We start from the raw sequence: 13,518 nt of genomic DNA, 5'->3' as shown, positions 1-13,518 counted from the left end.
GATTGCGTCTGCCTCCGGGAGCTTCCCTATTCACAGCTGGGACAAACCTTAACGCTGGATTAACAAAAGTATCAAAAGATAGAAAGAGCAAGCAGCAGGTGAAAAGTGCAGAGAGGGCATTGGATTAAACTGGCACAGAAGACAAGAGGGAATATGTAGAAAATGTGCACAAAGGGAATGAAGTAAATATTGTATTCACTCTGATGACTTGCAACAAATATTAATGATCCTCAAGATTACAAGTGCATCTGTGTTTATCTATCAAATCCATATTTCTTAACAAATCCTTTTTCAACAAGAGGAAAAAAGATGATGTCTTAAACACCTTAATGAAACGTTATTTTCAGGTGCTACTAAAAAATGTGATATGAAATGTATAGCACAAACTCAAAATATGGCATACGAGAATAAATATACTATCCTGTGCATGTATGTGTTATTTAGATAGTGAGTGGGGCCATCTGCCAATGTGAGAATGTATGTATAGTTGAGCATGTGCAAATAATAATGCTGAAGCTGTGTGAAAATCTCTGGAGAGGTGAGAAGCCTGGACTCACCAGTCCATCCCCTGACACACTTGTACACGTACATATACACAAAAAGCACACGTTACATTACATTGTAGATGCAGATCTGTGATCGTGCCTGCACACAAGAAAACATTAAGTAAAACCACACACAAGCGTGTTGACAGAGATGCATCACAAGAAGCAAAAATGCCCTTGTTGCATGCAAAAATTTAAATTAAAGAATGCTCTGCAAGCATACACAAACACACAAACACACCCCGTCTTTGATCTGATCCTCACATCACACATGCGCAACCAGAAATGCAATCATCCACGCTCCCGCTCCCTCACGTGTGCTCCACTGCTCTACTTTCCCTTTGCTGGAGCTGGAGCTGGAGAGGACAGGGCTCTTTGGGCCAGCACACACACATAGGCACACGCACATGCACACGTACACGCACACGCACACGCACACGCACACAGGTATGCAAATCCAATGTATGTCATAACTCTATCAAATGTTAATACACAGGAATTTTGTTGAAGCGATGTGACTTACACTTTCCGGATGTCCATGGAGGATAAACATCCGTAAACCCGCTTAGAAAAATAAGACTCTTTATATCTAAAGAACTTGTCTGAGAATCATCAGGTTTTTAGGTTTCCTTCAGTATCAAAGTATTCCAGTGACAGCTGTCTGTACATCCATGGGCACAATGCAAACAGGAACTGAAAATACCTCGGCATACTTTTAATGGTAAGAAAGTGTCAGACTTTGAAAAGCCCAGCAGCAACAGCTTTGTTTGTTGGAACCTAAGCGATGCATCAGAACGGCTGTTAACTGTCAATTTTAGCTTATCGGTATCAAATGCATTGTTTTAGTGATAAAGTTAGTTTTTCATTGGTCACATTTTTAACTAAATCTTTAAAATAATTTCTTCATGTAATGTTTGTCAGCCAATATATCGTATCTGACTTTTTAAACTCTTTTTTTGAAAATCCTAGTGAGTTCCCATTGTCATTGGGTTTAAGTCCATTTGTTTTCCAGCTGTGCCTATTTGCATATTTTTTGGCTAAAACAGTAACTACCATCCGAACTACCATGATGGCCGAGTCGACCGGCACCTTCAAGGCCAAATTTGTGAAAAAGCCCACATCTTGTGTTACAGTATTTCCCAAACTGTTTTTGTAAACAACACAATGTTTTACTGGAGACTACTTCAGTGACAATGCTTACACTACAACAGGCTTATTCAATTAGCGGCCCGCGGGCCGATACGGCCCTTCTGAACTTTTTCTGGCCCGCAAGAGGTTGCCTGCAAATCGGGCTGGCATATATATCATAAATAAAACTAAAGCCTGATTCACACCAAATGCGGCGACAACGCAGGTGTTTCCATCCCACTCCGAGCTGCAGCGGCGTCCGGAAAAAACGCACTCCATACCTGTCAACATTGGAATTTCAAAATAAGGGACATTTTTTGGCAGACTCCGCCCATATTTTAACAGCTCTCAGCCCCCACCCATATAATGTAAATGTAAACACATAAGGGACGGGTATATACATTCAGGAAATAAATACATGTTTATTTAAAGTATGTATTACTTGTACAGACATGTTTATAAAATGTATGCATTTTATTTATTAGTTAATATCATCCATTTATTTGATGATGGATGAGTTGTGTGGCTTTTGTTTCCCCCAACGAGGACTTCCTTGTGAAGTCAGAGTCGGGAAACATGTCCGCTACACTGCGAATTAAATCATCGCAGAAGCTGAAGGCTACATTATCTTTGACGCAAAGCATTGACATCTTTCCCTCAGCTGTGGTCACTTGGTTTGCCAAATTTCACAAATGAAGTCATTGACAGTGTATGTTTTGTGCCTCGTGCTTGTGCTCGGACGATTTTTCTTGCTGGAGAACATCGCTTATTCTGCTGTGTGCGATGCTAACATCTGAATGGCACACTTTACAAAAAGCACGAGTTTACCCGACTCTGCTTTTTAATAAATAAGGGAAGGTCTCCTCTCATTTGGTACTTACATAAAGTTTTAACTTGTTTGGCAGGTACAACTGCGTCTCCATCTATCTCCCGTTCACTGTGACTCTCATCCAGCTCTTTTCGTCTTCTTCTGTGTTATTGTTCCGGTTTTCTTCTTCTGTGTGCGTTTACTGGCGGATAACGTTTTTCAGCTAAAGTTAAACATAATACTGCCACCTGCTCTATCGGAGGCCACTATACCACTGTACACTTTTTTAAATTAGGCCTTTTTTTTTTTTGAAAGGTTAAAAATACGGGATAAGTACGGGGAAATATTTAAACGGGAGGAAAACGGCATAGAATGAAAAATACGGGATAATCCCGGGAAAAACGGGAGGGTTGACAGGTATGACGCACTCTGTCCGCACCTGCCATCGGCTCAGTCAAGCTCACGCTGCACACTGGGTTGACGCGCCACAGAGAAAGTCGCTCCCTTACTTTAGCTCGGCAAGCTAACAACACGCTTAAAGATGTCTCTCTCCAAGCCAAAGAAACCTCAAGTCGATTCTGAAAATCGTTACTTCCAGAGCGAATGGACGGACACGTATTGATTTACTTTGCCAGCCGCAACAAGTAAAAAACTGGTGTGTTTATCGTGCAACAAATGTATTTCCGTGATGAAAGAATACAATGTGAAGAGGCACTACAGGTCAAGTCATGGCTCGTTTTCTGCCAGTTGTCAGAGGAACGGAGAAGGAAAGTACAGGGACCGTTAGCATCATTTAACGGAGTCAAGTGGCTTTTGGTCACTTTTGCACAGAACAAGAGAGCCACGATAGCAGCCCTGCTTTGTTTTAGTTCTCTCCTCCACTGTGTCTGACTGACTGAGCCCCGCGAAGCAGAGGAGAGAATGTGAACGCGCAAAGTAACGCAGTAAACACGGAAACGTGCACATAAACGAGATACATATCATTTAATAAAAGACCTGTTCAATGTGAAAACTGAGTTCTGAATATAAAAAACCCAAAAGTGTAATTTCTCTGGCTCAAACAGGCTCAACATGACAGAAGTCTGATATGTTTGTTAGTTCTATAGGAGTACATCACCTGACTTAATGTGATGCATTCTTAGTGTAAATGCAAAGACACATCTGCTTTATGATTCAAACAAGCCTACTTACTGTTAAATTGTAAAAATGCTTAAGACATGTATGTTATTGTGAGTCTGATGCTTCTGTGTTACTATGTTCTATTTGCATTTAGTATTTCATTTTATGGATATGGACTTGTTTTCAAAGCACCTTATGTATGCTTGGAAGTGTTGAGGATATAAACAGGGCTACTTACTGGTAATGTGGTGAATACTGTTTCATTATATTCATCTTTTTTGTACATTAGTGGACATGGAGCTGTTGGGAAAACAACTCATGTCTCCTTGGTTTTCAAGATGCAACATTTTGCACTTTTGTGAGAAGCCTTGTAGCCACAGCTTTCCCTACTGTGTTGAATGGACTGGTTGCTTTCTGTAATGAATTAAGGTGATACAAATAACGAGAAAAAAGGGGATGCACGTGACTAGTTCATTTCATGTATTAGTAACTAGTAACACTACTGTAAGTAAGAGTTATTTGTAGTGATTCATTGACAAAGTATTGTGTGGCCCACAAACCCCCAGTGATTTTCCTATTCGGCCCACTTGCTAAAGGCCCTGTCACACATATCCGTATGACAGAAACGTATGCCGGCGCATACGAAATATCGGCAATAGGTTGATATAAATTAAGGGTATGTTGTGATCGTTTGAAGGACGCAGACGTTACGCCGAACACGCCAGACATACACAGTTCTGTATGGCAGAAACATGCCGGCGTATATGAAAATGAGCTCAAAATGCGTCAGAGTCCAAATACGTCCAACTTTTCCACAGCGGTGTTGTAGCTGACACATACATAACGCATACATAACGCATACATAACGCATACATAACAAATTATTATACGTATGTTAAACATTGATAGCTTATCACTTACTTATTTAAAACGTATCAGAGCGTCTGGACAACAGAGCTGGAAAAGTGCCATCTGGTTCACGTCATGCTGATGCTGGAGAACGGCTAACATGCTGAACGCTAGCTGTACTGTAGAAACACGTTTAATAAGTTACTCCGTCGTCAGGCATCATCTTAACATAGGGTAGGAACAGGTTATCCACTCGTTATCAATACATTGGCTGTAGGATTCACCGTCAGCCGACGTAGCCTATATTTAACGTACCTCTAACGTAGTCACGTAGGTATTCACGTAGGTATTTACGTAGGTAAATATTCAACTACGTATTCCATTTTCACGTATATCTAACGTAAGGTCTGCATATCTTATGAAGACACACGTCGGGTACGTCTGGTAATTTTGAACATGCTCAAAACATCAGCGTTCAACAACGCACCCCAGTGTAACACAGTGAGCTCTTAACGAATACTACTTATACCTTACCTTATATCAACGTAAACCAACGTGTTGCCGATATCTTGTATACGCCATATTTGTGTACATCTTATGCATTCGTCTGATACATTTTGTATTAGTAAGTGAAGCGCTATCAATAGCTTAGACATGCGTATCTGTGTATGTTCATTTTTCCGATCCAATAAAATTTGGACGTATTTGGACTCTGACAAATTTTCGTATGTGCCGGCATACGTTTCTGTCATACGGATATGTGTGACAGGGCCTTAATGAAGTTGAATAGCCCTGCACTATAATGTTGTGACTGTTGTGGCAGAAACTCCTAAATCCAGAATGCACTGAATCTGTGGTAATAATGTCGGGTTTTAAGTAAAGCCTACAAATTGCACTTCCTATTCCAGTCTCTTTTTAAGCTTCACCTTTTATAAGATCCTGGAACGGCGTGAGATAGAAACGAGAGAGTGTGAACAGCGAGAGGAGAGAGACAATAAAGTGGATTGGTGTAATCCACTTTATTCTGGCACAAAAGGTTCAAACAGCAATTTAAACATGTCGACATCAAGACAGAAACACAGACACACACGTCCATACACACTGTGTTCAATGATATTTAAGCATTACAAGAACCCATTTCACAAACTGAGAAATAAAGCTAGAGCTAATGTGTGTGTGCATGATTGTTATTGAGTCTACGTGTGTCCTAATATGAATGTTCCCCAGGGGTCATCTTCCCGGCAGGCATCCAAGATTCCTGGTAATGGAGTAGGAAAGAACTCTCCACAGCAGGAGCCAGGGACAACCAATCAATGTCAATGAATATCTCTCACTCTGCAATAAATCAGCTCATGATGATGTCATCACATGATGGCGGGGTGGGTACACAGTGTTTTCCAATACATTAGCCAAGTGGAGATGGGGATTCCTTTGGGATAGTCGGGTTGCATGATTCTATCTCCAGATCATCACAAACTTAAACTATGATCAGTCTCAGTGAAAATGCTCTGTTTGGCTAAAATGTTAAAACTAACATTTCATTCAGAGCAGAAGATACACACCATAAACTATTTAAGGTATATAAAATATCTAATTTTGTAGATTCTCTCACGTCTTTTCAGCACTTGCACTTCTTTGAACCGAAAACCCCCTCAAAAAGAGAACATGGAGAACAAGTTTCTCTCACCATTGTTAACTGGGACAGCCCCAAATCACACAGACTGAAGGGGCCTCATCATCGTCAGGCCAGACTGATTAGAAACACACACACACATGTGTAGTATGCAGGTACACAGTGTATGTGCAGTTCAAGTTAACAATCTGAATCTTTCTGTCTCATCACACAATTCAAATGAACTCCGTTATGTATCGTCATGTCTTACGCTGCTTCTGCCAACAGAAAAGTTAAAGATTTACCTCAAGTACGATTCATACATCGTTCAAACCAAAAAATGTAAACGAACAAAGTAGTGCAAGTTTAAGAACTTTAAGAAGGAAAACACAGACAAATCTATTTGCTTTCAAATGTTTAAATGTATTTATTTTAGTTAAAGTCCTACAATACCAACTGGTTGCTTTCATTGTACTTATATAAGATGGATTTGGGGATTTTTTTTCATGATGAAAAAAAATCTTCTCAAACGGTTTATTTGAAAAGTGCCAGATGTAGGTATGTAATCCTTGTTAGGGTTACGTAACAAATAATGCATATTTTCAAAAATATGTCAATGGATCTCTCTCCCTGAAAGTTTGACAAATCAAACACCAATGTAATTGCTGAGTAATCATTAATGTTAGTAGTTACAATTCTTTCACAATTTCTTGTTATTTCCACCACACAGTGTTTTGTGGGACCTTTAACAGCAGCACAAACTACAGTCGGTCAGGACAAATGAGTCTTAGTCTTAAATGAGAATTCATCTAACAGATCAAGTCATTATCTTGTAGTGTGGAGGATTAAAATGTCCACCAACAAACCGACACTGGTGGGCTAATAAAACCCTTTAAACATCCATTACAGATCTCTTAAGCACAACATTTGTTCTTCGTTAGGTAAAAGTTGTAATTCCTGAGATGAACTTGGGGGAAGTGGTCGGCACAAAACACCAACAACACTATTCTTCACAAAGTTTTGAATTCTCACCTCTGCAGAATTACCAAACTGGACAGCCTATTGGAAAATCTCCAAGCACATCAATAAAGTATCAAGTTAAATCCCAGATTCACTTTAAATATGACTGAAAAACATTTAAATATGACTTAAAAACTAGCCCTTTGAACAGGACCAGTCTTTACCTCTTTAAAACAGGACTAAAGGTTGGCAATTAAAAGTGTTAGTCTGAGATGATATCCAACGAAAGAGTCTCCATAACAACAGTAAGAGTGACTCACAGAGCATGTCAGACTGTGAAATAAATTTCACACCTCAGTGCACCACGGCCTCTACTGTGAGATTATGTTTGTGTGAGAGTGTGTGTGTGTGTGTGTGCATGTTGGCAAAAAACAAAAAATAAAACTGTATTTGTTGGTACACCTATTGCAGCAGGACTCTACTGTACGTACAGTATGTGTCATTGATCGGCACCAGTGATGACCGTAAGAGGAAGTGTGTATAGTTCTACATCTGGTGCATTTGTACCTCGTTATCTTAACACACTGAAACATGTATTTGCATGGTTTGTTAAAGTAAGACCTTCTGAAGTGGTATTGATTGTTAATTGCCACCCGTGTGTTTCTTTGTTTTTATACCTCGACACGATTGCTTTTGTTAGGAAACACTCAAAGCACTCTTTTCGCTCACCTCCTTCTTTCTTCCTCTCCTTTGCCTTCTTCCCATCGGTCTCACACCGGCTCACTGCTCATTACTTTCTGTCAGTCCCGGTTTCTGTCTCCTTTCCCCCCCCCTTCTTCTTCTTCTCCTTTGCTGTTATGCAGTTACCCTCCTTTCCTTACACTCCTCTTTCTCCTTCGCCCTTCAATCTCTACTTCCTTGTGTGTGAATTCAGCAAAAAGATTCTTCAGGGTTTTCCTCCCTTTCTCATCACTCAGGCCATTTTCCTGCTCCTTCAGTTTCTTTCTATCCTTCTCGCCCATCTTTCTCTTTTTCATCTCTTTCCATCTGTCCCCTTTTCATCTCTTTCCATCTGTCCCCTTTTTTTCATTTAGTGAGAATGTTTATTTTTTGTAAGAAGTTAAAGTAGGCTCTGAGCCCACCTCCCACATTCCTGCAAAACAAAAACTGGAATCGTGACTGCTGTAACCATACAAGCCACAGTGAGAGAGCAAAAATAGACAAGCGCAGAGAGCTATCGACTTCTCTGTGATTACACACACACACACACACACACCCCAGTATTTGCACACATGCACAACGCTCAGAGTGCAGCAGAAAGAGAACATGTACACAATCACACATCACCATCTCCACACAGCCCTGAGCAAAGAGCAGGTGAGAGAAACAGAAGAGGAAATGAGGGTAAAACAGAGTGAGAGGCAGGAGTGAGAAGAAGAGATGGTGTGAGGGAAGCAGGTAATGATGACTGAGAAGGAAAGTCAAATCCTCCCATCTGTCCCCCAAACACACTCACTGATCCTTCTTTAATATTTCCTTCTGGTGGAAGAAAACACCCAGGACTTTGTGCGTGTGTTGCTATTTTCAGAAGCTAAAGGTTCAATGTGTAATATACGCCAGAATTTAAACTTAAAGCATTAAAACAATAAACTAACATTTTCAACATAATGTGATAGTAACAGTGTTGGCGTTATGTCAAAGACGTCTATGTGTTGTGTTGCAGAGATATCTAATCCCTTTATTAAAGAGCGTCATCTATTTTAACCAGTGACATGCTGTTTTAATTAAGGTGTCACTGTTTTTAAAAAACGAAGCACGTCAATTGGGCTGCAACCGACTACAAAGCACATCATAAAACTCTTTAAGGGGTGTATGAATCAGTAATACTGATTTATACAACCATCTTATGACAGTTTATAGAACCATACAAGCAGCAAAGAAGAAAGGACACAGCTTACAGTAGCTGCAGTAAGTGCAAACACATAATGGGATGGAACGACAATAAAGATCGACTAATTAAGTCGCATGCTGTTGTTGCCAGCTCCTGCAGTTTGTGCAAACAACCCTGCTGACACTTTTTTTCCTGTCCCACCTGCTTTTGGCTTCAGCACATGAGTACATTTTGTAAAGGTAAAATTCACTCTGACTGTTTTCCCTTGATTTGTGATGCCTCTGCTGCGTCACTGGAGGGACAAGCTAACGTTACAGTTGTGTTTTACAAGGTCAGCGAAGAGACACACATTGCATTTTGTCACTGCGCTGCAGTGCAAGGCACGGCGTCTCGTGCTCACACGCATGAATTTAAACAGATGTTCACAGTTCGAACTTTTCATTTTTCAAAATATGTTTTGAATTTCTAATAAAAAGTGGAGATGACATTACACTCCAGAGCTGTAACTAACTCGTGTTCATTACTGCATAATCTGTTAATTATATTTCAATCAAAGTTGCCCCATGGTGTTACGTTTAGACTCAGAGTTTCTCACTGCAACTCACCGTGTATATCCTTGAGGCCTGACAAACATGTTCAATGCATTTCCTTCGTCATAACATTTGCAACAATTACAATTGTCAGTTGATTTTCTAATAAATGAATTCACTGGGTTTTTTTTCCATCAGTATAAACTCTATGCTGGTAGCCGACTGACATTCAGTGGATTATTCAACTGAAAAGCACCATTATATCTTCATTTATGTAAACTTTAAAAACATCAGTTTAATTTTGCATTAACATTAGTTGCACTTAGTCCTCTCTACCTGCTTCCATTAAAATGATTCACACAATCTGACCTTTCCCACCGTTGCATTTACTGTAATTATATATTTGGTCTGTGTATTGAGCCTAAACTATACCAGTAATTACAAACTAAACTTTGAATAACAACTCATTTTGCATTGCTCCAAATGCGGCAGTGAGTACATAATGAGTAATTCTTCTCCATTCAGAGCCCGGGAGTCACCTACTTCAGTTGATAGCGGCGTTCTCTTGTCTTAGTGTGTCAAGGTCAAGCATGGCTAATGGCCAAAACATTGTCATTGTCACATTGACACAGTGGTGGTTAGTGCTGCAGCCAGCAGCTGAATAGCACTCGACGTCATGTAAGTCAACTGATGGGCTGTGGAGATGAAGTGGAAATGTAAAGTGCCACTATTACCGATTTCACTGTCAGGGAGAAGTCATTTACAGATAAATGCTTACTGTAGCAGAGCATTCAAATCATCACAGGCGTGTAAAGACTCTTGTAGCTTGTACAATACTGACTGGTAGAGGATGGATCAGTAAAATAAAATCTACAGCGTATATTTTAAGTAGCCTTTTTTTATGTGCATCACTGCAAGAAAATAAAAGCCAGTCTTCCAAAAGAAAAACCTCCTCCAATTCCTGTAGTGTAGAAGTAGGAAACACAGTCCTATGTGCTCAATATGGGTTTGTTTTCACTCTTCTCATTCATTTGAGAATAACACAAATGTTTAAAACTTGATCTACTAATATTGCCATAATAATGGTATTTGAAGATTTTTTAAGACAAGGCGATAGTAGCATAAACTATTATGGTTTGAAAATCCAAACACACCTGTAGAACACAACAGAAACACAAGCCCTCTGATGCTAAAAATTCCAGCGTATGTTTTGCTGAAAATTGAATCAATTTTGGCGGGAATTTCCCATAAAACTTGATCCGAATTCAAGAAATATTCAACCCGTGTCACGATTCAACAATACCTCTGTGAGTGCTTGGTGAATGAAACAGGCTGTGTGAGGTGCAACCTCCCAAGGAGACTTCTCTTCCACCATGATGGAGTCCAGCGTGGCCTTCTCTAGGATGACATCGAAGGACTCATCGGGGAAGGAGAGCTGGCGCACGTCCATCTGCTGCCAGGTCATTCCCGGGCAGTCGCTGTGTCTGGCACTCATTGTACTGATGCACACAGAGGAGTAGTCTATGTTGATGATGGAGTGGTAGCCCGCACTGTACAAGTCGCCGCTCATACTGCTGTTTCCACAACCTGAAGGAAATAGAGAAGGGAAAGTGAACCATGTTGGGAGAGGAAAGAAGGTTGTAGGGAGAGCAGACAGGAGAGGAAGAACAGAGAGGGGAGACAGCAACTAATATGTCTCGGATGACTCAAATCCCAAATATGTTTTTCAGTATGAGTATACAATTGTGTTATCAATATCGCAACAAAATGTGATTAAACAGCAAGTTCCCATCATGGCAACAAAGGCTGCTATGACTGGCACCGCCTCCTGTGATTGATAAGACACATACCCACACGGTCTTTATTTGATCAAACTGCCATTCAATCAGGCAGAGATTGAAACATCCCACTCCGTAGGACCATATGGGTGCTCCTGTAAAGTGTATTCAGGGGGAAGCAGCCTATTCTGACATGACCTCAGACTGCACAAAATCTGTCACAAGCAAAAAGGTTTCAACTTGTAGCCTTTCATCGAGTGATGGATGGATGAAAGCCTAAGAGAGAAATGAAAGAGGACAAAAGAAAAAAGTGAAGATTGCCTCTCATGTAGCATGTCAAGATGAAAATAAACTGCTGAATGCTGCATCTCACCTTTTAGATCAGATGACTCATAGATTGTGTAGATGGAAGAGGAGGAGGAGGAGGAGGAGTGGGAGTGGGTAGAGAAGACTAAAGAAAAAAAAGGGAAGGACGCAGTAGGAGGAGGACGTGGGGGAGACAGAAACTATCTTGACGCACATATTCTGTTTCAGTAAAGGTGAAGTTCATGTGTGTTAGCCTTGGAAATGCTCATGTAATCTTGTACTGAAAGTGTGTGTGTGTGTGTGTGTGTGTGTGTGTGTGTGTGTGTGTGTGTGTGTGTGTGTGTGTGTGTGTGTGTGTAGGTGTGTTAAAGGGTATCCGCCTGGGAAAGGGGGCAGAGGGCGATAGGTTGGGCTGTGACTTCCGGTAGAACGTTGGCACCGACACCTCCCTTGCAAACGTGTGGCTGGCGCATGTTATCACCTTACTGCTTCAAACTAATTACCAACCTCCAAAAGCTCCGTGTGTGATTATGTGTGTGTGCGAGCGTGTAAGACCGATTCAGTTAACAGCCTCACACACTGTGTGTGTGTGCATTGTGTAGAAACCTCACATGTATGTAGTACACTCATAATAACATATATATGTCTATCACACCTATAGACATACATGGAGAACTGTAATCAGCAGACAGGAAGTATGAAAACAGAATTAAAATGACTAGGAAAGAAGCAACACCAGCCACACTCCACAAGTGACAGAGTTTCAGCTGTTTTTGCTTGTGTGTGTGTGTGCGTGTGTGCGTGTGTGTGTGTGTGTGTGAGCGTGTGTGTGTGTGTGTGTGTGTGCGTGCGAGCGTGCGAGCGAGCGTGCGTGTGCGTGTATTCCAGACATAAGAGGGCTGGAGCCATGCCGTCCCTTGATGGCTATCCCCGTGACGTTGGCTTCAAAACAAGGGAGGAAATATGTCAGTGCTGCTTGTCACACTCAGATCATTGAACGCTTTTTATACGGATGGCTGGAAGATGAGAGAATGTGTCAGGGTTGAATTACACAGGCTCAAAGGGATATTTTAGATAGCTTTAATCTTACTTTACGTGTGCCAAAATCAAGCAACAGCTTTGGAAAATACATTTCCCATGGAGGAGAGGCTAGCTGACAAACAATATATGACTTCTAGGAACACAGAAGACTATCTGAAAAAGAGTCCATGACACCATAACAAAATGCTGCCATCATCCTTCATGGAAACAATCTACAATTCAGTTCAGGATGAAAATGAGGGTCTGTGGTCTTGTTTCATGCCCAGGTTTGGTGCTCTCCAGAGTGGGTTAAATCCCTGCTGCACTCCCCTCTCAAATCCCCAAGCATGCCAGACATTGTTTCCGAAGGGTTCCCCCTGCTGACACAGCGGTGTGTGTGTGTGTGTGTTTTCTTTTTCCATGCTGAACAAGGGGTGTCACATGACAGCTCATTCCTAGGGGTTGTCACGACCATTATAGTTGACATGCTGTCACCAAGGACACTACTCTTATTTTGGGTCTGTGATATCAGCTGGTGACCCCCTGCAACCTCTGACCTTTACATATACACACACACACACACACACACACACACACACACACACACACACACACACACACACACACACACACACACACTGTGTGCGTGTATGGGGAGATCCTACAGTGTGTGTATCACACGTGTTTATGTGACAAAGGTTTATTCAGGATACCAGGCCAGTCTGGAGCCTGGAGTCTGTTTTTCCTCCAGTTGAAAGCGAAGAAGCTAAAAGCTCCTGATAGCGCATCCTAACTGGATTATCCAGAGCGGCAGAGAGGGAGAATAAAGTTAAAGGTGTCATATCACCTCGTTCTGCTGGCTGTGTGAGTGTGCATGTGTGTGTGTGTGATGGAAACTCTGAGTCCTGGTCTTATAAAGTATCATACCGCTCATAAAGAAACTGCAAAAATAAATTGTGGTGAACATCAGTC

At 41.2% G+C, this 13,518-nt stretch overlaps 1 protein-coding gene across 2 annotated transcripts in view; it reads right to left on the bottom strand.

Moving 5' to 3' along the window:
- The window catches only part of ece2a (endothelin converting enzyme 2a), a 70,655-nt gene that overhangs the window by 24,657 nt on the left and 32,480 nt on the right, over positions 1 to 13,518 (bottom strand). For both annotated transcript variants that reach the window (XM_029454330.1, XM_029454329.1), the window contains exon 3: positions 10,746 to 11,029. In XM_029454330.1, coding sequence (XP_029310190.1) covers positions 10,746 to 11,029 — 284 coding nt within the window. The remainder of the gene's footprint in view (positions 1 to 10,745; positions 11,030 to 13,518) is intronic.

The sequence above is a fragment of the Cottoperca gobio genome, chromosome 17 (assembly GCF_900634415.1).
Source record: "Cottoperca gobio chromosome 17, fCotGob3.1, whole genome shotgun sequence".
In the NCBI taxonomy this organism is placed as follows: domain Eukaryota; kingdom Metazoa; phylum Chordata; class Actinopteri; order Perciformes; family Bovichtidae; genus Cottoperca; species Cottoperca gobio.
This window is presented reverse-complemented; position numbering and strand designations above follow the sequence as displayed.